Below are 24,827 nucleotides of genomic sequence, written 5' to 3'. Positions count from 1 at the left end.
TTCTTTTTGTGTATAGCTAGCGACCATACCATGAGACAAGCACATATGATAGCAATGAGATCGACAACAATCACGCAAACTCTTCCTTGCCGCAGACTTTCTGTTGACATTTCGCCATTACGGAAGTTCGTGATGCGGTCTGTGCGTTGACTTCAACTTCTGTGCATCGTGGAGATTATACTGGCTGTATTCGGACTTTGGGTTCGTTGGGCTTTGCAGTACAGTCCTGCTCGTGTCCTGCTATCCTTGTGAATTTGGTAGATATCGAGGCGCAACAAGCTAGTCTAGAGGCGATGCCGGAGGGCAAATCCTTCGATATGCTTTTCGTGTATGTGCTGCCCAGAGCATACCTGTACCTGCTTCTTCCCGACACTGGTGTAGCCATGTGGTGACGGAGTAATGTGTAGGGTTGCGTGGGCAGCTGAGGAGAGGATGCGGTAGCAGCAGGAGTGATGTGTTTCGATATGGGACGGGGCCGTTGGTATTGGCGACGGTGGACTTCGGACACTACCAGAATATCCATTGTGCCTTGACAGACGTGTTCTGTTCTGGTGAAGAATGATCTTAGTGAGCAGCATACAGTCGTGGTACTCCGGGGCCGCAGGTGCATAAGGTGTCTTCAGTGTACACGAGTGACGTTGTGTCAGTCGCGGTAAGAGCATGCGCTTGATGGCATACTTGCTGAACCAGGGCGAGGTCGAGAGGTAACGTTGCTTGAACCTTGAAAGATGTTCCACGCTTGTGGCGAGGCTGTGTGGGATGGACAATATGCTGCTGGACAGATGGCCATGCCCGTGCTGACGCGACGAATGGTTCGAAAGACATGAACGAGGCAGGCACTTTGGAGGTCGCCTCAGCTGCCAGTATGTGGAACGGTATGGTTGTATAGAACTCCATTCTTCAATGGCCCCATCAGTCTGTGCCTAGGCCTGCTGTAGGGTGAGGCGAGTGAGGCGGCGACGTGCTAGAGACGGCGTTGTCTGAAGTCTGCCTAGTCCATGTTCTTCAAGCCATCAGGCGTATGGGATCATTGTAATATGGACGTCGTTGTATTTTCGTGGTTGGTAGGTAGGTGTATGCGGTTAGGCCCCTGAGCGACATCGAGCCGAAAGCGGGTGCGGGACGGCGCGGTCGCAGCCTTATCGGGGGCAGCGCAGATGAAAGGCGTCATGACATGTTCCCAACACTCAACATATTCGATTGCAATGACTGTGCTGGTGGCTCAAAATAAGTCGCGCTGCGCTGCGATAGAATGTTCCGTCGAAAGTCGCAATAGGGTGCATTTGGTATTGCCGGCGCAATTACCCCTGAGAGGATGGCGCAGAGGTGGTGAACGTTTAGCCCATTATCGCTATGTGTCGCGAGTCGAGAGGCTCATGATCATGTCTGCTGGAGGGTAAACCCGACCAGAATTGTCGCCAGCACGCTATATGCGCAGACAAGAGGAAGAAAGTTGAGAGGATCAAGGGGTGTGAGCATGAGGCAGAAGGACTGTGATATACCCTGTGTCCCTTGGATGCGACAAGGTAGAGAGGCAACCACCCCCTTTAGGGAAGCAGGCAAGGCCAGGGTTTGGAATGAATGTTCGGAAGTGTCAGGGTCCAAAATAAGGGTTCCGGAACATTAATCAGTGGTCGGGGAACAGGAACAGGACTAGTTTGATGGGCAGGATGGGCAGGGGTGACGACCATCTCTGCCCAACATGGATGCTGGCTTGATTCCCGTTCCTGATTTGGGCCATTTAGATGACGCCAGTTGGCGATATGGCCCCTTGTTGAGGGAATCGCCCCTTGTTGGAAAGATGATCCGATAAGTGATAAATTCAGGTCCAGGCCGTCAGCGAGACAGGGCTGAAAATAATAATCCGTTGTGAGTTCAGGGCGAGTACCGTAGTACGCCATGTGTTGTCTGGCATGTGATTGGAAGTGTACAGTGACAGCGGAGGCCGAGCAGAGGGCCAGAAGAAACGGAAACCGTCTTGCTGCGGCGAACGGATGTTAGCCACATATGTATACACACGAAAAGAGGGCGAAGGGTGAGATTCGGTTGACTGGCCAGTGTATCTCCTTTTCCATGTAGCTTATTGATGTGTCCTTCAGAAACTTCCCGAAATGTGGACCAAGTCAACAGCGAAACAGGCCCAATTTGACTTGTCGAGTTACATCTTCGGGTTTTGTTTGCTTTGACTCTTGGACCAATGGATGGAGATGAAACTGGACCAACATGAAGCTGGGTGATGCGCGTGACCAAGAATGCGCTGCTGAGATTGCATGTTGCGCAAGATTCTGGAACGATAATTCTGGGTCCTTGGAATTGGGATCTTGTGCCTGACGATCCACTGAGGCTAGAAATTTGCCCTGAATCGCGGAAATTCCCAACTGCCGACTGGATGGCCTGGACCCGTGTTTTTCCTTGTATCTTTGCACTGTGGCCTCGGTTGAAAGGTACATGGCGGGTACCTCACCTTTTAGAGGCCAGCGACCCTGACTTTCGTCCAGCACTCCGCCTTTCTGCTCCGCTTTCTTTGCACGCGTGATCAAGAGAAAGTCGGTATTTTGCGTGTCTTCGGCCAGCCGGTCGGTTCTCAGGTATCAAGAGACGGCGCTAACGCAAGCCATGTGAAATTGACCAGACCGACCTTTCTATTTACGGGCTCACGAGAACCGTAAGCTTCCAGGTGCGGTGAAGAGACCACCGGTCGTGTGAGAAGTGACAGCCCCGGCAAGCAGTTGACGAACTGATCAGAAAGTACTTCCCAGAAAGTTCTGGCTTTGAGATTGAGTCTTGTGTCGCACTCCAGCGAGAGTGACACGATCCAGCACGAGTAGTTGCGATCTGAACTTTCCGAGGAATCAGTCAGGCTAGGGCTGCTGACAACTGCTAGACATTGTGATCGTCTGTGGGGAAAAGATTTCCGCGAGAATGAAATGGAGCGGGTTAAGTTTTTAATCTCCATCGCACGGAGAAGATCCGGCGAAACGAGACACCTTGTGACTGTCCCGATTTGGATGGTCTCTCTTTCATCTTCTCTTCCATCGAAGCTAGCACACACAGCAGGGCTCAGGTGGATGTGATTCTAAACGTCTAGACCATGACACTGTGGACAAAATGTTGCACAAGACATACGACTGATTGATCACACATACATGTCCGGATATCACAGACATATCAAGCATCATGAAACTAAGTACTCACTTATGGCGTGCTGAACACATTTTGAATGGCGCCAGTTATGGACTTGATATTTGTGCTTGAACGCTGACCTTCGACAGGTGACCTGTACTAGCCCACTGCAGGATCGGTCCTACTCTGCATGTGCCGCACGATGCACATGTAAATCATGTCGAATACTGCCTGCAATGCCGCTGACCATGCATGACCTGATACCAATACAGAACAACAGCTGCAACTCTACCTCCGCTTGGCCGAGTCCTTGACCAACTTCTTCTTCACATTCTTCGGCATCTTCGTCGCACGCTTTTCACGCTTCTCTTCTTTCACCTTGCGCTTATGCTCGCGCTTCTCATCTTTATCCTGAAACCTCTTTCCTCGGGGCGGTCCGTCTGACTCGCTGTCTGATCCCGCATCCGAGCCATCGTCACCAGACTCCGAGGAAGAATGTGTTCCGCCTCGCTCGAGGGGAGCTCCACGATTTACATCCTGGTCCAATTCTGTTGGAGCGTCGTCTTCCTCAAGTGACAGTGCCTGCCGCTTCTCGTCTCTCGATGGTGCAAGCAGGTCTTTATAAACAAGGGTATCGCGACCGGCTGTCTTCATTTGCTCTGCATCTTTCTCTGCGTCGTAAACATCATCAAGAGTCTGTGGGATATACTGTTTGCGGAAGACTTCGTTGTCGACCTCATCGTCCTGTTCATCGTCTGTCCGCTCGGCCATAACTTTATCGATTTCCTGGCGCAGAACGTCCATCTCAAGGTCAGACCCGTCGCCTTTGGTCTGTCGCGTGATCAACATGAAAGCCTTCTTATCAGAGAGAACCGCAACGCCTTGACGTCTGAAGAAGTCGCTGACATTTTTGATGTCCATGCGGAGAAAATCCAGACTCCGAGGATGGTCACCTTCGACACTTTGACTAACATCAATGATGTATGGCTTGTTGCTATGGTAGAGCATGTTGTACTCGCTCAAGTCTGCGTGGACGAGCTTGCATTGTTGTAGCATGATACGCATATATGCGAGGATGTCGATATACACGGATCGCCACCTTGCAGTCGGATTTTCGTCTTCGAATGCAACGTCTTTCAGTCGCGGGGCGGCTTTGCCTTTCGAGTCACCAATAAAATTCATTCCCAGTACATGGCGTCGGAGGTATAGGGGTTCTGGACAAGGAATTCCGGCAGCGTGGATTCGTTTGAGGTTTCTCATCTCCTTTTCTGCCCATAACTTCACCATGGCTCGATTGTCGCCCTTGTTGAAGCCTTTCCGGAATCTGAATTCTCCCGTAACGTACTTCTCCCGGTCCTTGAAGACGAGAATGCTGGTCTTGTAAACTTTGATGGCAATCTGAGTGTCCGGCGTGTCAGGTTCTTCAGATGCTGACACGGCATGGTAGACATTTGCTTCCTTGCCCGTCGAAATGGTGCCGTTGATTTCGGAAACGATACCGGAATTGATCATCTGAAACAATATCCTTCGCGTCTTCGGGTCAAGGACCTGCTCGGAGGTGGCCCGGTCGCTTTTGTCTTTTCCTTTGTGGTGGCCGGCCGGCAAAGATTCAAGGCCCTCGATTTTGAGCTTCTTCATGGAATTTCCCAAATCCACGTCGGCATTTGACACTTTCTGAGGATTGCCTTTGGGATACTGCCAGGATGGTACACCAGGATCTGCCGCTACTTGGTCCAATCGTCTCTGCCGGTTGTACGACTTGGTCAGATCTGCCGGGTTCGAAGAAGCCAGGAATTCAGGGTCGACCAATTGAGCATCATCCATGTCGTCTTCGAAATCATCTTCCTCGTAGTCTTCCTCGTCTTCCTCGTCATCGTCATCCTCTTGAATCAGCTTGCCCGAGGCTAATCGTCTCCCAGCTTTGGTCGCATCATTCTCCATATATCCTTGGTTTGGCACGTATTTATGAGATGGAGCCAGCCCGTCAGCTAGCCCGGCTTTCGACTCGCTTGTCGAGGCGCCGCTACCTTGATTATTCGAGTCCTCTGATGCCATATTGTTCTGTTTACAAAGATCTACAGGAAATGAATTGGAAAACCTTCGACGAGTCTTTGCCACAAAAAATTGAGTGGAATTTAAACATCCGTCATTTGATGTCATATGATGTCAAGCTGTGGTCAAAGTAAATCTGCTCGCGGCTCAGCCCGTTCGGGGACGAGGGTAACGCCGCCCTATGCTCTAATCTAGACATCCACCACATGATCTTAAATACTATCACGACGTATATGACTATGAATAGCTAGAGCTGTTCTTGCTGTTTTATTGACCTTCATGCGTATTGTAGCCTAGCTGCATTCCATGCTGGTCTCAGGTAATCACTGTCGAACGTGAAGTCGTACGATGTGTCAGCGACATATTCAACATTCAAATCAACATCCACCGCTGCCCCAGCTTCAGTTTGTGCCCAGATCGCGACTGCCACCGTATTGTCACCATTATAGTTGAGCACACCAGGTGGGACCGGGAAGTCGATTTGGTTGCCAATATACGGATTGAAACGCCCGTACTGATAGCCGTTGACGAAGAGCAGAGACCGAAACTCGACTGGCCCCGGGCTACCTAGCCTGAAGCTCAGTGACACGTCTTGAACCGATGGAATAGCCAGAGAGAAGGTGGTGCGGTAGAACTGCACACCTGCGCCAGTGAATCCGGTTGCAGGAGAGCTGGTCGCCCAAGCCGAATCGTCAAACCCAGGGAGATGCCAGCCAAGCCTTTCCCCTGTGAGCCCACCCTCGTTAAGATCCCCTCGTACAGGATCGATAGGAGCCGCATCACCTCCTGCGGTGCCCGCGACTTTCCAGGCGGTAAATCCCGCATCGCCAATCAAAGTGGCATTTGTTATTCCACGTGGGTTGAGAGCACCAGTTGTCTCGTCATGGCCACTATTATCTTGAACCACAAGTAGCACGTTGCCGGTCGCGTTGACGGTTGCGTTGGAAAAGGAAATCGTCATATTCCCTGCCTCGAGGGAAGCGTTTCCCAAGAAAGACCCGACGAAAACACCATTCAGCCAAGCACTCCAACCAAATGCCGTTCCACCTTGGACGTTGAGAAATACTCCGCTTGCTTGACCGTCGAAATATCCTCGCCATAGGTGTATGCCATTGTGGAATCCATATTCGTCCACGTACAGCACCGGCAGTGTCGCAGGTTGATACACGTTCGGTGTAACATTGTGATTCGCGTCGACCCAGGCAGGACTTGCGTCGGAGTAGTTTGTCAGACGCTCCGGAAGACTGTCATGCACCTTCCAGGGACCAAACTGTGGTACTACAAACCCAGCTGGCGCGGCCAACTGACCGACAAGGCTTCCGTAGGCGGTCGCCGTGGTGTTCAGGGACTTCCCGTTCCACGACATTGACTGCACAGACTTGGGAGCAAAGATCTCAACCTCTGTCACGCTGTCGATATCGCCAGTAAGTGCAAGTGTTTGGGATTTTATGGTAGCACCACGGACCAGATATGGCCCTTGCACTAGGACTGCCAAAACGTCAGCACATTGGAGGGCGGGATATGATTTCCGGCACTTACCGGTGTCATTCGGTGATACTAGCGGACTTGTATTCAGTGCAGGTGCCCAAAATGGATAGGCAAAGGTTCTGTCTAAGATCACAACTCGAGTCCCTGTGTTGAAGCTGAGGACGGTTGATCCTGCTTGTTGCTGGAAAGTGACAATGAGGCCGTCGCTCTCTGCATAGAACCCGACATTTGAGCAGCCATCACATTTAGAGATTGAGCCGGAAGTGGTGGCTTTCAGGTAGAACTCGCCGCCCTCACCAGTAGGGACCCATAACACCAGCGTTGGAGCGTCATCAAAATTTGCGTATGTGAGGACCTCCGCGGTCGAGTAGATCAAGGTCTCTGAGCCGAAATGGAAGTCTGTAACAACGATCTTCGACTGATGACCATTGAGAACGATAGAACTGCCTTTCTGTGGAACGGTGAAATTTCCCGCAGACGTGCTGACGCTGAGCTTGAACGAGTCCACAGAAGATGACGAGGAGTTCGCATGAATAGTCACGTAAAATGCAGCGTATGTCTCCGGATTCCTTAGCTCCGTGGTCGAGATTGCAGGATCTGTCGAATAAGATGTACTGTTGCCAATTCTGTTTGTCAAGGTCAAGTCCTGTGCGACTCTCGTAAACAAGGCCAAATTCTTAGTTTCATAGTACTTGGAGCTAATTGAGCGATCCTCAGAGATGGGTGCCGAATAGTCATAGCTGGTAGCGGTGACAGGAGCGGCAAACCAACCCCAGCTCGTACCACCATAGAACATGTACAGGGAAATTGCCGTTACTCGTTCTGCAATGTTGTGCCGGTAGTAGAGATTAGCAAAGTACTCATCTGTGTTGTTGCGACATCCCCCTTGCGGCCCACCCCAGGGATTGTAAGATCCACCTTGGAACTCAGGCATGAATTCCGGCTGTGTAGGAGCCGCCAACTGAAAGTGGTCGTAGTATTCTTGTACCTCGAAAGCCACATACGGACCGTTGGTGCTCGTGCATTCGGCAAGGTTGCAGCTCCAACACGCTGGGTAGGAGTCCAGTCCGTAAATGTCCACATCGCCACCCACGTCGGCAGTGTCATAGTCCTTAGACCAGGATAGCGAGTACATATTTGGATTGTTATGGGTCAGGGGAATGGTTATTCCATTCTGTCGGGCGTTTGCTTCAAGAAGCTCCATGTAGGCAATCCCGATCTCGTTGGGGGTTTTCGAGGTCGCATTGGTCCACTGATACCCATACTCATTTTCAATCTGGTATGTAAGAGCATTGCCACCAGTTGTTACCTGGTATTGGGACACTATGTGTGCGAATTCTGTCTGGTAAGGAGTCCAAGCTGCTGTGTACCTGGTGTCGTTGTTTCTCAGTGTCCCATAGTCCCCTGTTGTCAGCCACAGAGGAAAGCCACCAGCATTTGCTTCTGCGTTGATATAGGGGCCCGGTCTGACGAAGACGTATAATCCAAGGTTGTGAGCAAGTTCGAATAACTTCGTGAAGTTATGTGCACCATTCTCGAAGTCCAATGTTGTCGAATTGGGAGCATGATATCCCCAGTGACCGTAGAAGGTAAACACATTACAACCGGCGGCTTTTATCTTCTCGAGGATATCACCCCACATTTCTGGGACTGGTATTCTCCAATAGTGCATCTCACCGCCGAAGAGGAATGTCCTCTGGCCGTTAATGATGTAACTGTAGTGGTCCCATGAGACATAGTCACTAAGGCCATCATTATGCACCGGCCACTGGGAGACTGAGCTTGAGGCGTTCTGAGCGTGAGCAAGGGCGAGTATCGACAGAAGACGCACGAACGAATGCAAGAAGGACCTTCCCAAAGTTGATGTCCTGGCCATGTTTGCGCGGAAGAGTCGAAGACTGAACGCTCAACCACCGATGATGCCTCCAAGGCATCGACTGGATTTGGGAGCGAGCTTCAATATGTACCTGGCAGTGCATCTTCGAGCTGTGGGGCGAATGCAATAGTACACAGGAAACGTAGAGACGGAGAACCTCCGGAGAGAACACAGCTACCCGCATGTAGCTTGGCGTAGCAGAAGCACGCGTGGGTGATCGAGTTGGTCACATCGCATGTGAGTAGTATTTGCAGGGAAAGGTACCTCAATGGGTGGTCAATCGGATTCGAGTTCCGATGGTGTTGGTGCGATCACGATGCGTCGCCGGCGCAAGAGTATGAGTTCAACTTGAAGGTGGAACGTCCCCAGAAGGAAGGTCGCATGTTTACGGCTGCGTCGATCATGACGGAGTCTACTCGTACTCCTCCGCATTATCCTAGCATCCCCGCCGTCGGGGAACTACCCATTTTAGTTTACGGTCGGCACCAGGGGAAGGCCCCTCAGGAGGACCTGTATGCCCTAACCGGACTTGTTGATAGTTCGGTGGACGCGACCGACAAAACTTGTCCACATCCATAAGGTAGGATTGAAGCGAGGCAGGATCGTTGTGGATAGTACTAATTGGAAGCAAAAGCCGATCACAAAGATCTGAAAATTCGATTCACCAAATGTTGCCGATGGTAGATCCTGTCTTGAGAGATGCAAGGCGACTGCAACAGAAAAGAGGCTGTCGGCCCATGGGTGAGTCTGAGCGGATTTTGAATGGTGGGAGAGATGAGAAGAATGTGAGTCGCCAGCCGATGATGTTGTCAGCGGCAGCCTCTAGGTGAGCGCCCACGTGACTGGAGCCGCCAAGCAATTAACCACAGTCTGCGGTGAAGCATACCTGTATGGGTCTCCTTTGCTTTCACTGTGCAACTTTGCGACAACATCTCCAGCTGTCCGAAACCATGTCTGCCTCATTGCATGCTGCATCCTACCCAAGTGAGTTTGAAATCCGCTATGGCGAAATCAACGATGGGACGTTTGGGGTCAACGGCTAGCCACGTGCCTTCAGGATCCATGACTCCGCACGTTGTTCAATTGCGCAAGCAGATGGAGCTGTGGAATGCCTGACACGACATGCTTCGGCCAACGTCATCTGTCCAGGTATCTGCTCCTGCTGTCTGAAACCCTTTGCTATGAAGTGGCCGTCTGTGAACGATAACCGGCAGAACGAACCTGTCTTTTCAACGAAAACATGCCTCACCTCGACGTGCCGGGCGCAAGTCTCTACTACGAAACTGTCGGCAATGGACCTCTGCTGTTGTGCATCTCTGGTGCGAACGGCTCGGCTGACATTTGGCGGATGCTAGCAGGGCAACTAAAGTCTCAATTCGCTGTGGCACTTTGGGATCGTCGAGGGTTCTCGCGCAGCTACCTGATCGGGGCTCAAGACTACGATCAACGCATCGAAACAGATGCTGACGATGCACGGTGCCTCATTGATCACCTTTCAAAGGACGGTACGGCCACCGTTTTGGGTAACAGCTCAGGCGCCATCGTGTCTCTCGAACTTCTCTGTCGCCATCCAGACGTCATCAAGACGCTAATCCCGCATGAGCCTCCAGCGATGAAATTTCTGCCCGATTGTGACGAGCTCTGGAGAGTACAAAAGAATATCTATGACACTTACCGAAAGTCAGGCGTCGCACCTGCCTTGATGAAGTTCGCCGACATGATCAAGGCCGGCGCCGAGAGGGAAGGGCTCGTTTCGAGAATGGACGCCCGAGCAGGTCCTTTCGTCGCTGCCAATGTCATGTACTGGTTCGAGAGGGAGGTGATGGTATATCCATTTCGCCGCTTCGACGTGAAGGAGCTGGAGCAGCACAAGGATAAGCTGCTTCTGGCTAATGGTCGAGACTCCAACAAGGAAGCCTTGCAGTTCCGTGCAAATGTCGTGCTCGGCCATGAGCTTGATTTGAAGGTGAACCTCTTTGCCGGGATGCATGTCGGCTTCGCATCGCATCCTGAGGAGTTTGCACGAGACTTAGTGCAGGCATTGAGAGCCAAGAATGACTTCTATGCAACTCCAGGGAAATAACCACGATAGCTAGGTAATGGAAGTCGGGGCAAAATCCTGACACTCGATCACTTCAACCACACCATGGGATTTGCAAGAGTTGCTGAGGTGGCTGCCTCGGCCTCATATGACCACCTATAAGCTTACAACAGAAGTATGCTAGTCCATGCTATTCTAGCACATTCACTCTCTCTTCAGGTAAGCACTTTTCTATTTCTTCCATCTTGGTTTTCACACACATGAAGATTCCACAACAACACTTGATATGATACGAAGGCGAAAGGCGGCTGATGGTCGTAAATTGCTCAACCTCGCACCTTTCGCTTTTTGTGTTCCATGCCCTTACCGGTGTGAGACAATGATATACAAAGAGAGCACTGACCCCACCCATCAAAAGCGTCTCCTCTTGTCGTTCCAGTTGCACATTCTCTTGACTGGTGATGCTGATGAGTGTATAGGCGACCTCCAGCCCTCTACAGGCTCCATTCCATTCAACAAGGTCAAACCCTGTGGTGTCGCCCATTTAAATTCAACATCTAGCATCCAGCAACGCACAAGCGTCGAGCTGAGCTTGGAAGCGGTTCACTCCACACGAGATGCCATTCAACTGGTCAAGTGTGGTTGTGTTCTATGCTTCTTTGAGTTTGAATTTGTGCTCCATCAGACCGGAACATATTCAGTCAAACCATCCCCCTTGTTAATCTTGACCACCAGAACCACAAATTCACCATGTATGCTTTCGTCCCAGAGTGGCTCACCCCGCGCATTGGTTTTGATGTACGTTCTCCCTTCTGGCGTTCTCAGCAATTCTCGCTTCAACTTCAATGCTGCCTCTTTGGATTTTGCCTTTCGCGCCTTGATCTCCGCCAGTGACTGCTCTTTCAGGTATGGCAATGGGCTGACCCCATACTCTGCCTCGAGCTGCCTGCCCACATCCTCCCGTGTGACGGCGCCTCCTGTCTTTTGCGCTGCGGCCCAGTAGAACTCATACATGTCTTGCAGGGGCCACGCATTGCCGAGTGCGGCCTTGCTGGTTGGATCGAAAGGGCCAGGACATCCAGCATCCAAAAGCCGCTGGTGCATAATGTCGATCTTGATCTGTTGATCTGAATTTGGGCTGACACCGAAGTCGTACTTGCCTCGGCCGTAGAGTCGGAATAGCCGTGTACTTTCGTCCTTGTATTTCTGCTGGGCGGCCAGGGCGTTTGCAGGGAGTGTAGGTGGAGGTGCGGGCTCGGCGTTGCCATCTAAGCCGTACTCTGCGAGCACCTTCTTGATCTGCTTGTTTGAAACGGTGTCCCAGTTGTTGTCCTGCTTAAGCTTGACGCAGAGCTCATTGCGGCTGATTTGTGGGGACTGGGAGTGGAGGGCGCGTGCTGCTCGAAGGATATCTGTGTCGTTGGGCAGCGGCTGGCTTGGTCGCTGCATTGTCAATGGAATATCTGCTTTTGCAGGGACCAAAATACCAGGTAGATGTCGTATCAGGTCCAGATTTGGCTGCAAGACAGAATGTAAAGGGGCTGACACGAAGTTCGATGTTTACTGCAAGCTTCCTGCTTTGCACCATGGTGGTGAGATTGTTTGCTTGAGCGTGCACCCCTGAATCCACCCAGGGATGAGAATTTTTCTCACCACAATGGTGCTGCAACTTGCCGTGCCCTGATTGTTCCTGTGCAGGTTCTTCCCTATGCTACACGTAACATAGATATGAAACCGATCATAGATGGATCCTTGTTGCTCGTTGTTGAAATTATGTGACACAAAGCATCGATTAACACCCTGGTTAGTGACGATCGACAAGGCTGGAACATAGCCTCGTTGACTTACTAAGCTGGAGGAACTTATCCGAAGAACATAACTTTGTGTAAGTCCTCAAAGATCCACATGAATCTTGATCTGCTATTCATTCTCAAAGAGCGGGATGAGATCCGATGAGTAGGCGAACCACTTCGCTTCTCGGACGTTTCTGCTCGGACGAAAACTGCGGACGAAGGGCGAGGACCTCGGTATCAGTGCGGTACACGAACGGCTGTGTTACGGCTAAGAGAAAATCAGAATATAGAAGCATTGTCAGAAACTCAATCCGTAGGCCCAGTACTATACATACAATGGTGGAATAAGGCCCCAGATTCGTCAGTGTCCCAGCATAATTATTAATGGCAAGCATTTTGAGTGGTGTTGCGCAGATTACACTTGTAGTATAAATACCAGGTCTTTCTCTGCTTCTAAACTCCCCAAGAGGCTCTCCAGCAGAACAATATAACGTCCAGATTTCTCAAAGATGGGTAAACTCTCGATCCTTCTCGTCCCCGGTTCGTTCTCCCTTCCTGAGTTCTACAATCAGACCCTGGAACCCGTGACCGCCAAAGGCAACGAGATCAAAGGCTTGCATCTTCCCACTGTAGGCCTGAAAGCCCGTGAAGGCCGGCCGGGACCGGCGCCAACTATGTATGACGATGCCGCTTTCATAGACAAGGCGGTCGAGGAACTCGCAGATCAGGGCAAAGACGTGATCGTCATCGGCCATTCGTACGGAGGCGTTCCGGTATCTCAGTGCGGCAAGGGATTGAGCATCAAGGAGCGACAACAGCAGGGAAAGTCAGGAGGACTAGTGAGGCTCGGATACGTGACTTGCCTTGTACCGCCAGTCGGAGGAACCGCAGTCAGCGTGCTGTCAAAGGCACCGAGTGAGAATCAGGTGGAAATGCAGACTGATGTAAGTTGGCTCGTTCTCCCCATCCCGCTTTGATGCTCCTTTCAATGCTTTCCGTCTCCGCTCGGCACTGACTGTGGCCAACAGGAGCGAGGTTGGATGCTGCAGTCCCAACCAGATAAAACGGCGGCGACTATCCTGCAGACAATACCTGCAGAGGAAGGCACGGCCATTGTTTGGAAATTCCCCAAGCACTCGGCTGTCAGCTTCATCAATGAGTTGACGTATCCGGGTTACAAGCATGTTCCGGTCTCATACCTGGTCTGCGAGGAGGATTTGTGCATCCCACCGTTTCTCCAAAGAGAAGGTATTAAGATCATCGAAAAGGAGAGTGGAAGGAAAGTAGACGTTACCAGTATCAAGGCGGACCATTGCCCGAATTGGTCGGCGACGCAGGCCGTGGTCGATTGGATTGTGGATGTGGCTGAAAAGGCCCAGAAAGACACGGTGTAGCATAGATAGCAGAAACTTGATACCGTGGAAGCAAAAGACTCGAACCAACGCTCTGGATCTTCGGCCTGCCTTGCGATCGCGTCCAACACTTGGGCGCCATCAAAAAGGGGCATCAACCAGACTCACGTCCCAAGCTTTTTGTGGTTTCTCAGGCCTCCCAGGCTGTTGCTGTGCTGTAGGACAGAGCACAGCCTGCGCAACGACAACATGCAATGTACCGACCAAGTGGTTCTTGATGTCAAGGCCTCACTCACCCGGAAGAGGGGGTAAGGGTTGTTGGACATGGTCATGAGGTTGATTGTAGTCTGCAAGAGCAAAGCTTATTGGCTTGTACTCGTACACCTATTGCGGTGCTTCCAGGAATGTACCTGGACCCGTTGATAAGATACGGACTACTGCGTCTCGTTATCAGTGAATATCAGATCTACAGGTGTGGCTTGTGAGATGCGATCATGTCGGTACAGCCGCTCGCAATCCCTGCCACGCAAGGCTAGATTAGGAGGATTACAGGGATGCGAATCCTCGCTCGGCAGTTTCTGCAGGGTTGGGTTAGGTACAAAAGTTAGGGGCATCTTTTGTGTATATGATGTAAGTTATGAAAAAACAAATCAGCCCCGAGTCGGCAAGCCCAACAGGATGGAGTCAAGATGTACAAATTCATGCATGACCAGACGGTGACAAGGTGTCAAGTATATAAACAGAGATCCGTGATTACAGATCATAAGACCTCAGTCTCACTGCGTTCGCCTAACTAACGAAGTTCGATCGGTCCACGTGTACGGAGTAGGTATTAATTGTTCGACAGTGATCCGAAAAAAGTGCCCGCAGGTGAGGACGTCAGCGTCAAAGTTGATTGCGTGTCCATGACCTTGTTTTTCACGGCCACCCAACCAAGTCCATGACGACGCCCAAGCCACCCCATGCGGCGGCCGTTAAGCAGAGTTTCTAGGTGATTTGTAGGCTGTCCAGTGCTCCTTGCCCTGATTCGTCTAGTGCTTCCAGGCAATCCGCAATAGTTCACCTGCACTTACGGACCGCTACGCTTGTCCACCACCACCACCACCATTACTCGTACCGCACGTCTCCAGTTTATTATGGAATAGACACGACTCTGCCTTTGTTAAATCCACTTCTTCCGTTAAGCATTGGAACCTTCATTTACTCGTAGGGCAATCTTCTTTTTTCCCACTGCTTGTTGTGCATAGGTTCTGCTTCTGTCACCACACTCTTTTTCTCTTGCGCCTCTTGTCCGACCTCATATCCCATCAACGCACCCAGAAGAAAAGAGATCGTGAGCCTGTCCGCAACTTGTCCGCAGCCTCCGTCTACCTGGCCATAATTGTGCGCTTTGCTTCCGACAGCTCCGCTCACTTTATCCCTATAACGCCCCTCATGGCCCGCTGAAATACTTTTTGGTTTGGCAACATCAACACCTGCCTGTCAGGCTGTCCAAAGCTGCGCCTGCACGGCCCCCGTCACTCGTTCGTTCTTGTGTCATACATTGTCGACGACAGGACGCAGGTGCCATACAACATAAACAATGGGCCGACTTCGAAACTTGTCGCAGAGCTTTCGGGCTGCGGCATTCAACCATTCTAATGACTCCGCTCAGTCCTTATCAAAACCCTCGACAAACGGTCACTCGTTAATCGTCGACAAAGACTCACCGGCCACGTCCCCTCCTCCAACATCCGAAAGCACTCAAGCGAACCCACGGACAGATCGGCCTTCATCACGACCGACATCCATGGTCTATACGCCCCCATCCATGGAGTCGGCAAAAGACAGTCACGTTGAAGAGTTGGTTCCGGTCTTCAGGTTCGCGGGACTCTTTCTTATATATCAAATACTAGTGCTGACAGGCCTCCTAGTTTCCTGTCGAGTCATGGCAATAAACTGTATCAAGAAGGTGCTGACACAATGATCCTGACAAGATTGTGCCTGACAATGTACTGATCCTTTACAGGATACTTCCTCAAGCTCAATGACCTTGATTCCCGTTGAGTGGTCCCCCATCTCTGGTGCCAATCGCAGTGTTAACATTAGTCTAGACGGTCGACCATTCGGGGATCGCAACTGGACGGAATGCTTTGCTCAGCTCGTCGGGACTGTGCTTTCCCTCTGGGATGCAGCCGCACTGGACGCTGCGGGTCAAGATGGAGAGGTTGCGCCCACGTTTATCAATCTAGCGGATGCTTCCATCAAGATGGTATGATGGTCGACTTATGTTTGATCTTCCTTCACTAAGACGCTGCAGATCGAAACGCTCCCAACACGCAATCCAGAGGTTCAGCCGCTACAGAACGTCCTCTCCATATCAACAGCCGGCAAGAATCGATATCTTCTCCATTTCAACTCACTTCATTCTCTGACACAATGGACGGCCGGCATACGCTTGGCTATGTTTGAGCATGCGTCTCTGCAAGAGCTATACACCGGTTCCTTGATCGCCGGCAAAGGCCGATACTTGAACAATATCCGTACGATAATGGAACGGTCGAAGTTCGCCACAGAAGACTGGGCGCGAGTGAGATTTGGTGCTGGCACTCCATGGAGACGTTGCTGGTGTGTCATCGAACCTCCCAACGAGAAGGAATGGCAAAAGTCCAACAAATCAATGCTCAAGAAGAAATCTGCGTATGAACGACCGGCGGCACCCAAAGGGCACATCAAGTTCTACGACACAAAGAAAACCAAGAAGGCAACCCCGATAGCGACAATCTCCGACGCGTACTCGGCATATGCTATATACCCTCAGTCGAAGCCCTTGATTGATCAGTCCACTCTGGTCAAGGTCGAGGGCCGCATAACCATCCACTCATCGCCTGAGTCCACCACCGAGGGGTTCGTCTTCGTTATGCCTGAGCTACACCCAGCCGTGTCGGGTTTTGAGATGATGCTGCGCTGGCTCTTCCCAGTCTACGACATCTTCCACCTCTACGGCCGCCCTCAAAAATTGGTTGCGGATACGTGGGACACCCGCGGTCTAATGTTTGCCATGCCCAAGCAGCGGAGATACGGTTACTTGGATATTATCGATGTTGCTGCATTGATTCACACCCAAGGCAGTGACAAATGGAGCGAACGCGAGTGGCGTAAACAGCTGAAAGAGACTACCTCCAAGAGAATGGCGATGACTTCACAAAGTCGTTCAAGCACCAATCTTGACGAGAAGAGACCTGGCAGGGCTGCCTCGGAGTCCAGAAACGGCGTGCAGCATGATGACAGAGCATCTATACATTCTAATCCCCCCACTGGACACCAGCGCAACGAATCTTCGGATGCTGTGTTCGCTATGCCAAGGAAAGTTTCCACAGCACCAGCAAACGGTCCATATTCCGCTCCTGGGCAGAGTCATCACTCGAGGCATGTCTCGGAATCCGTCACATATGTATCACCGACTAAACTTCGTCGGCAAAGAGATCAATACCAGCCATCCAGATTGTCAACTGAGCTTTCGGAGCTTGAACCTGGCCAATACTCTCCGACGCCTCCTCACCAATTCGGCAACGTATACAGGAACACTACCCTCACTCCTGAGGTTGAGTCGCCTGAAAGTCGAAATAGTTCTGACAGCGATGGTCTATTACCTCGAACTAACCCAGGAGATGTGCAGGCCGACATCCCAACATCAACGCCGCCTGCGCCAGTACCTACTCCAAACTTTCACCATCATACTGGTGACGTCCCACAAAGAAGACCGGATCCCCGACCAGACCTACGACGTGAGAAAAGTCGCATGTCGGATGCAACTTTGTCTCAGATGGTAGACGTGAATAGATACGCGAGGCAAAATTCGGCGGGGTATGCCGGGCAAGCCGCCCAACTGGCTTGGAACGGGAATGGATCCAGTTAAAAACAGGGGTGTCTTAGATATCGAGGGGTAAGTGACACACCCCTGGCAAATTGAAAATGTGTCTGCTAATATCACTCCTTCGACCAGCTCTCCTAAGCATCATTACTTTGCAAATGACGATAGGAAGAAAAAGGGCCAGCTGAAGCGAGCAACTACTCCGGCCGAGTCTCTGGTGACGATTTGACTCGTCTAAACACATACTATTCAAGAGCCGATCCTTGCCACAAAGTCGGAATCCCAACGCCAAATGGCGGTCCGGTATCATGGCACCATGTTAGGATATCCAGCGTCAAACTTTGGCGAGGATCTCCGTGACGCTTTCGATGTCAACAGCGCCCGTGAAGACTCGAATTCTTCCACATTTTCACGACGCATCAGAACAGGAGTATTGAAAACTGTTGGAGATCCGAACTTGGGCAATACCAGCTCTCCATCAGAGGAGCATATCAGAGTGGAGATACCCGTCGTCGACTTCGGTACCACCATCACGCCGACTTTAACGCCTGGAGTCCACAATGATCCCGCCACGGCGAGTGAAAAAGACTCGTTTAATGACCACGAGACATCACCTAGACCCCCGACTTCTCCACAAGATAAACGAAGGTCCTATGCCAATGGCCAAGGTGCTCGGCCTTCAAGCCGCGTCTGGCAACCTAATGATATAGGACGACAGAGCCCTGTTAGGAGCTTGACCGCAGAGGACTTTGTTCAACAGCGGGCTGCGGCAGCTCGAACTCCTCAGTTCTATTCAACGCACCGGAGCGTTACGTACAGCAATGTTGAGGGATCTCCTACCAAGCTTGAGAGGAAGAAAGATCTGCCTGGTCGACCTAGTTCAAGGAATTCTCTGACAGCGGACTATCCATCGGCAAAGTTGTCAGCACGAGAACGGGAACATATCGCGAGGCTGACTGGTGGTCCGCTCATTCATGTCGTGGAGAGGACAAAGACGCCCGATCCGCACGTTGGGTTGGTGGGGGCCATCGAGGTCAGACAACAGGAAAAGAAGATTGTGAGGAGAGAACTCGCTGGTTATATGGCTGAACAGGCGACGTGGCAAAGACAAGTGGCCGAACGGAATCACGCTTATCAGCAGTATTCGGCACATGAGTATGCGATCGCTCAGTCACCCATATCCTGGACCCGGAGTGGCAGTCCAGCACCCATGTCTGGAGTACAGCAACCATGGATGGAACGGCAGATACAGCGATATCAACAACAAGTCCAGGAAGAGCAGGTTCAGCAGCTGCAACGTGGTCAAAGTCGAATCTATCACAGTTCACAGAGCGCTTATCGTGCGTGAGGGCGATTATGGTGCATAATAAGGTCGTGGGTGTTTTTTAATGCTTATCTCGGCATCTTGAGCAGGGACGAGTTGCATTTTGTGGACGATCCGGACGTCGACATTGCATGATAGCCTGGATTCGGGCAGCTGTTGCATTCAAGCGTTCTTCGTGCTGCATTATGAGGGTTTGCATTGTTGCTGGCTCATGAAAAAGGAATAGAGCAAACATAATCAATAATGTGTACATACTCCAAATGGGATCCTATGATCTGCACCCCAAGGCGCTCTACGGAGCATGCATTGTGCGTAGGAGAAGTGCGTAAGCGTGTTCGAGGTGCGGAGTGCGTTGCTCCTCTTTAAAGGAACCACTGTTGCTTCTGTGGGTGAGTCCTCGTCGACATAAGCCCGGAGGATTTGCATGCAGGGCTCTCGAACTATTGTACCATAGTATGACCCGGTAACCACTTCAGGCCATATGCAAGGATCAGATCCAGATTGGAGCTGAAAAAGAGACCCGGAACTCGGAAGGAGGGTCGGTTGGGTTGGTCAGGTCAACACAAGTCCAGTCGAGGCCCGGAGGACGCACGCACCCACGTGGAAAGTCGAGCCTTCTCCTTTCTCGATGATTGGGGTGCGCAACTTTCAGCAACTGCGGACTTGCACTGATCCATCCCAAGCCCAACCTCCGCTTCATGGCGAGGCTCCTATCTCTTAGCACTCTGGCTTCTTGTTCTTGCTAGTTTTTCTATTGTTCCTGACACTCGCTTCAAATGCCTGTCGGGCTTCACACTATTGAGGCCACTCATAATCTCATCACTGCAGCGGGCCTGCTTACGGAGACTTCGCGGCAGGTTCGCCTAAACAAATCCTGATCCTCGCCTGTAAACTAGGCCCTCGTACGAGTCCAACGGCATCCGCCATGTCCTGACCCTCTTCCTCACATAAGACCCTACCATGCCCTTGCGGACTCTATTGGCAAGGTCCGCCACAGGTACCACCCACCGGAGACATAGCAGTATCACAGATGATACTCCTATATCACAAGATGGCGTCCCATCACCTGCACGGGGCCGAGCAGACTCGATGAAACGACTCAGCCTTGGATTGTCTGGAGCGGGTGAAGACACTTTCAATCCATTTCCAAACCATGACGCCGAGAAGAGACTGTCCCATCAGAGTGCTGCACCCAGTAGTCCTGTTGAAGACAGTCCACAACGGCCAAAGACCGCCAGTGTTCATGCTGCTACGACAATGCAGCCCGATGAGCCGGGGAAAGATGATACACAGAAACGCCATGTTGACGATATCACTATGCCCAAACCTCAACGGTTCTCGCTTCTGGGCTTCAGGCACGCGTCCGATCCTCAGCTTTTTACACGGTTCAGGCAACACCAGGCGGACTCGCAGCCTTTCAAGGAAGCTGCCCGTAAGTACATCTCTCGAGAAGCACAACGATCTTCTGACACCTGTCTGTTAGCTCCGCAAATCATCACCACCGCACCCACCACGCAAGAATTTGGAGACATGTCTACGAAACGTTCGAAGCGGAGATTGTTCCCACGAGCTCCCAGCCCTTTCCGAAAGACCCTGTCCTTTAGAAACATCGCATCCGACTCCTTGCAAGAAGATCTGAATGAGGACAAACCGGAGGCGGTTGTAGGGTCCGAAAGAGCGAGGGTACCGCATGGGAACACTTTCGAACGACTGCGACGAAGTAAGACTAGCGATGGCCATCCAGCGCATCCGTCGCCCCCAGCATATGGCGACGAATCGACCTCCTCACTGGCTATTCCAGTTACACGACTTTCCGATTCTTCACGGTCGGACGACAGTTCTGGTAGCCACCGTCTCTATGCCAAAACTACGACAACGCATACAATCTCTACCACGACAACCTTCTTCAAGCTCAAGAGACGAAAGAAAGACAAGGGTCCGCTGTTTCCACTGCCAGAAAAGTTTGCCCGTCCCGACTCTGGCCGGACAAGCATCTCAAATGCTCCGGACGCCAATGGTGGCAGGAAGTCCATGTCTCCAAGCAGGCGGTCAACTACAGCCGTGAGGTTTGACACCGGGCCGAGCAGGCAGAATTCAGCAGGGCCGTCGCCTACTCAATCAGCTGTTGCACTTACAAATGCACCGTTCGGACAACCGGGTCCAACTATAGTTCGACAAGATTCAACGTGGTCAACACACTCGGGTCAATCAACACCTTCCGTCAACCTCGGGCTCCCAACGACTAGCGGGCGAGGTAGATCCTCCACTATGAGTTCGCTTGGGAGGTCGGCCGAGAGGATGCTCGAGGCGCAGCCGGGTTCTGCACGCACATCAACCTCGACCACTGGCAGAAGGAGTTTCGGAGATTTGTTGTCACTCCCGCATCGACTTCGCCAAAACTCTGCTCCCCCGACTAGGAACGGTACAACGACAAGTCCAGGGACGCCGGCCTCGAAATCCAATTCAATGCAGCTGTCACGTGAACCAGAACCAAGTCGTGTCTATCCTCAACGAGAGGATGGCGATACGCCTGCAAGTTACCTGGAAAAGCTCGAAGCGGCGGTTTCCAGGGGCACGATGGCGACGATCCTTTGTAAGAGCGCTGACGAATTCTCCAAGACGTGCCTACGTAAATACATGCGAGGATTCTCATACTTCGGAGAATCCATTGACATGGCGATTCGGAAAATGCTGATGGAAGTGGAGTTACCCAAAGAGACTCAGCAAATTGATCGACTACTTGCCGGGTTCGCTGATAGATACTACGAATGCAACCCTGGCATTTTCGGCTCCAGCGATGAAGCCGCTTTTGTGGCCTTCTCCATACTTCTTCTTCATTCCGACACCCACAACAAGAACAACAAGAGAAAAATGCAAAAGCATGACTACGTCAAGAATACCCAACAGGGACCTGTACAGATTTCCAGTGATATCCTGGACTGCTTCTACGACAATGTATGCTACACACCTTTCATCCACTTTGAGGACGATGTGGCCATCAATAGTCATCGTTTGGCTGCACCTCGGAGGAAGACCCTGATCAGAACGCGAAGCTCAGAGAGTTTTCGTGGGCCTGTGGATCCATACACGCTGATCCTAGACAACAAGCTCGAGGTCCTACGGCCTCCACTCAAAGATGTGATAGATACTGAAGACGGCTACAGCTCCAGTGGCACAGCAGCTATACTGGACTACGGCGAGATTCACAAAGCTTTTGTCAATTCAGCAGTACTGCAACTCGTTTCCGCCAGGTCCAGACCGGACGCATTCCTGTCTCAAGCGACAATTAGCAATCCCAACGAAGGTCAAGCCGGGCTTGTCAGTATCAAGGTCGCCAAAGTAGGGTTGTTGTGGCGGAAGGATGCGAAGAAAAAGAAGGCGAAAAGACCGTGGCAGGAATGGGGTGCCATCTTGACCGACTCAAAGCTCTACTTCTTCAAGGATGTGGGATGGGTTAAAAAATTGATCTCACAATTTGAGGCCCACACGAAGTCAGGCACCAAACCAGGGTATCTAACCTTCAAGCCTCCGCTGTCTTCGTTCGAGCCTGATGCTTTGATGTCTATGGATGATGCGGTAGCATTGATGGATGCGAGCTATAAACGGCACAAAAATGCGTTCACATTCATCAAACATGGAGGATTCGAAGAGGTATTTCTGGCAAACAGCGAACATGAGATGAACGATTGGATCGGCAAGCTGAACTATGCTGCCACTTTCCGTACAGTCGGCGTCAGAATGCGTGGACTTTTGGGTGGTAATCACGACGGACGCCATCTGCTGCAGAAGGACTCGACTTTCTCAGTCAAGGGTGGCCAGACTCTGCAGAAGGATAGGAGACTAGATCTCCAAACAGCTTGGGAGATCATGTACTATCGTCGGCAACTCGTCAACGAAAAAATCAGCGACTTCGATGAAAAGATCTCTGTGGCTCAAAAGGAACTCGAAAACCTCCTGCGCAATGCGCGGCATCTGCTCATCCTAATGCCCATTCAGCAAAAGACTCGCGAACAGCTCATGCTGGCTGCAGGTCGAATGTCTGCAAAACTAAAGTGGACAAGGGTCGAAATTTGGAGGACGAAGACGCACCGAGAGATTCTAGCCAAGGACCTGGAAGAAGAGGGCGGCAAAGCCTTCCCAGCTCCGCGCCCAATTTCGACTTCGACTTCGACACCATTGAGGACCACTCCTCTCAGGATCAGTCAGCCTACCTTGGGCCGAACGATGACTGATACCAGCCACGCAACACTCTCCCCCATCAGCGTGACGTCCTCTAGAACGTCAAACCTGGGAGACAGGCTGAAACCCTCGGAGAACGAGGGCGGTTGTGGCGAATCAAGCATCCCCGAGGGTTCCTCTTCGAGGGATCCTACATTGTCTGCAGAACATCCATTGGTGAAGGCGGAAAGCAGTCTGGATTCACATTCACTCGTGCATCAAGCCTCGACTGCCAGTTCCCGTCTGAGCCTGGACAAAGAACGACTCAGTAGAAAGCCCGACGAATCTGAGGAGCAGGTGTTGCGTGACGCTGGCTTAGTGGGCGTGGATAGTGATACGCTTAAAAGTAAGCGACACGAGAACAGCGAGTCGGAAAAGGATCGGCGCGGGACGATATCAGCAGGACATGATACAACCAGGACCCAGAGCGTACGCCGAAGTCTTCACAGGAGTTTGCGAGAGGGACATCATCATACGCCAAGTATTCACCGCCATAGGAAGGGGAGAGACTCTGGTTCGAGTGTTGCAGGAACCGAGGATGGAAACAAGTCGGTCAACGGTGAGAGTGAGGAGTTGAAACGGGGGACTGGAAGTTTCATTTTGCATGGCAAGAAAGCCAGTGTCATTACCATGTCTTCGGAATGGGAGAGCATGTCGAATGAAGAGAGGTTGAAAATGAGAAAGGCCGCACAAGAGGGGTTGGTCAAGGACAAGCCTCCCACCATCGCGGACGAAGAGGGGGTGGATGAGGACCAGCCTCCCACTATCGCGGACCACGATGAAGGTGCGGAGAGAATGAGCTGGTTGTCTAAGCAGACGCTAGACCACTATGGCTCTCCAGACTCGAGCCGCAAACCAAGTATCGCCACCACAGATGGGGAGCATTTTGTGGATGCCGAAACAGGCGACAACCAAGAAGAGACGCGGGAAGGTGAATAGACCTGGCGAGCAACCTTGGGAAACTGCTTTATGATTGTCAGTGAGCGAAAACGGAGTTTGCGGTGTTCAAAGCTACGAGATCACGACGATTCATGACGGACGATAGACCGGGGTTTTACACAAGACGTGATTGGGGCATTTTTGGACGCAGTGGGTGGCTCGATTGGGACTTTTCCATACCCTGAACATGGCTGCTGAGGTAGAAATAGGCTTGGGCCGGCAATTCGTGTCGCTGTTTGCTTTTTGCTTGCTCGATATTGCCAATGAATGAGCACGGAATTGGTAGAGGAGTCGCGGAACATGAAGGCTGGGGACTGAAAGTGTCTTTACCATTCTTACCTGCTAGCAGGCGGTTGCATGCCATCTGCATAACCTAGCATCAACTTGGTCCTCACACTGTCTTGCCTCATTTGCAAGTCGTATTTCTGCAATTTCGCGAATATTCCGACTCCGCGGGCTGCCAGGCTGAGGTGCCGTGAAATCAGCTTTTCGACCAGCGGCTGCTAGCGGCTTACGTGAGAGAGCTGACGGAGAGCTCGCATAAGTTATACGATTAGGGAGGATTCGTCGGGCAACGAATAGTCCCAGCTTGGTAAACGGTTCGATATTCCGGGGCTGCAGGGCTGAAGTGGCTTCCGAGCACCGAGAAAGCCAATGTTCTCAACTGTGACCCATGTTCCATATGTTGAATGCGAGTGGTTGCTGACGAGCAGGGGATGACGACCAGAACCCTGCAAATCGACCGCCGTCCTCTACACTGGGCATTAC

The 24,827-nt window shown here is 51.6% G+C and overlaps 8 protein-coding genes across 8 annotated transcripts; 4 read left to right on the top strand and 4 right to left on the bottom strand.

The window, feature by feature from the left end:
- Window positions 1-21: 21 nt before the first annotated feature.
- EDD37DRAFT_385264 (uncharacterized protein) lies at window positions 22-1,027 on the bottom strand. Its single transcript, XM_062812164.1, has 2 exons — window positions 683-1,027; window positions 22-617 (listed from the first exon to the last, which is right to left on the bottom strand). The coding sequence occupies exons 1-2, from the start codon at window positions 895-897 to the stop codon at window positions 176-178; spliced, it is 657 nt and encodes a 218-aa protein (XP_062671276.1). The 5' UTR covers window positions 898-1,027; the 3' UTR covers window positions 22-175.
- A 2,139-nt stretch (window positions 1,028-3,166) lies between these two features.
- On the bottom strand, window positions 3,167-5,214 carry EDD37DRAFT_629460 (RIO kinase 1). Its single transcript, XM_062816514.1, has 2 exons — window positions 3,273-5,214; window positions 3,167-3,187 (listed from the first exon to the last, which is right to left on the bottom strand). The coding sequence occupies exon 1, from the start codon at window positions 5,176-5,178 to the stop codon at window positions 3,412-3,414; it is 1,767 nt and encodes a 588-aa protein (XP_062671275.1). The 5' UTR covers window positions 5,179-5,214; the 3' UTR covers window positions 3,167-3,187; window positions 3,273-3,411.
- A 56-nt stretch (window positions 5,215-5,270) lies between these two features.
- EDD37DRAFT_384722 (putative beta-galactosidase B) lies at window positions 5,271-8,730 on the bottom strand. The gene has a single exon (XM_062812160.1). It carries the CDS (start codon window positions 8,537-8,539, stop codon window positions 5,453-5,455), a length of 3,087 nt encoding a protein of 1,028 aa, XP_062671274.1. The 5' UTR covers window positions 8,540-8,730; the 3' UTR covers window positions 5,271-5,452.
- Window positions 8,731-9,449: 719 nt separating this feature from the next.
- EDD37DRAFT_384724 (Alpha/Beta hydrolase protein) lies at window positions 9,450-11,072 on the top strand. Its single transcript, XM_062812161.1, has 2 exons — window positions 9,450-10,799; window positions 11,060-11,072. Exon 1 carries the CDS (start codon window positions 9,780-9,782, stop codon window positions 10,620-10,622), a length of 843 nt encoding a protein of 280 aa, XP_062671273.1. The 5' UTR covers window positions 9,450-9,779; the 3' UTR covers window positions 10,623-10,799; window positions 11,060-11,072.
- On the bottom strand, window positions 11,073-12,281 carry EDD37DRAFT_384725 (uncharacterized protein). The gene has a single exon (XM_062812162.1). The coding sequence runs from the start codon at window positions 12,027-12,029 to the stop codon at window positions 11,262-11,264; it is 768 nt and encodes a 255-aa protein (XP_062671272.1). The 5' UTR covers window positions 12,030-12,281; the 3' UTR covers window positions 11,073-11,261.
- A 396-nt stretch (window positions 12,282-12,677) lies between these two features.
- EDD37DRAFT_384658 (uncharacterized protein) lies at window positions 12,678-13,989 on the top strand. The gene is made up of 3 exons (XM_062812159.1): window positions 12,678-12,733; window positions 12,788-13,317; window positions 13,402-13,989. The coding sequence occupies exons 2-3, from the start codon at window positions 12,883-12,885 to the stop codon at window positions 13,765-13,767; spliced, it is 801 nt and encodes a 266-aa protein (XP_062671271.1). The 5' UTR covers window positions 12,678-12,733; window positions 12,788-12,882; the 3' UTR covers window positions 13,768-13,989.
- Window positions 13,990-15,307: 1,318 nt separating this feature from the next.
- On the top strand, window positions 15,308-18,926 carry EDD37DRAFT_563626 (uncharacterized protein; the record flags this gene model as incomplete). The annotated part of the gene is made up of 7 exons (XM_062813968.1): window positions 15,308-15,585; window positions 15,639-15,676; window positions 15,734-15,766; window positions 15,819-15,976; window positions 16,016-17,618; window positions 17,656-17,795; window positions 17,835-18,926. 7 exons carry the CDS (start codon window positions 15,308-15,310, stop codon window positions 18,924-18,926), a joined length of 3,342 nt encoding a protein of 1,113 aa, XP_062671270.1.
- Window positions 18,927-19,755: 829 nt separating this feature from the next.
- Window positions 19,756-24,117, top strand: EDD37DRAFT_384634 (uncharacterized protein). The gene is made up of 2 exons (XM_062812158.1): window positions 19,756-20,334; window positions 20,386-24,117. Exons 1-2 carry the CDS (start codon window positions 19,863-19,865, stop codon window positions 24,057-24,059), a joined length of 4,146 nt encoding a protein of 1,381 aa, XP_062671269.1. The 5' UTR covers window positions 19,756-19,862; the 3' UTR covers window positions 24,060-24,117.
- Window positions 24,118-24,827: the final 710 nt, after the last annotated feature.

This window comes from Exophiala viscosa, assembly GCF_022695815.1.
Source record: "Exophiala viscosa unplaced genomic scaffold EDD37scaffold_4, whole genome shotgun sequence".
Taxonomy (NCBI): domain Eukaryota; kingdom Fungi; phylum Ascomycota; class Eurotiomycetes; order Chaetothyriales; family Herpotrichiellaceae; genus Exophiala; species Exophiala viscosa.
The sequence above is the reverse complement of the archived record's forward strand: the minus strand, read 5'-3'. Positions and strand labels throughout refer to the sequence as shown.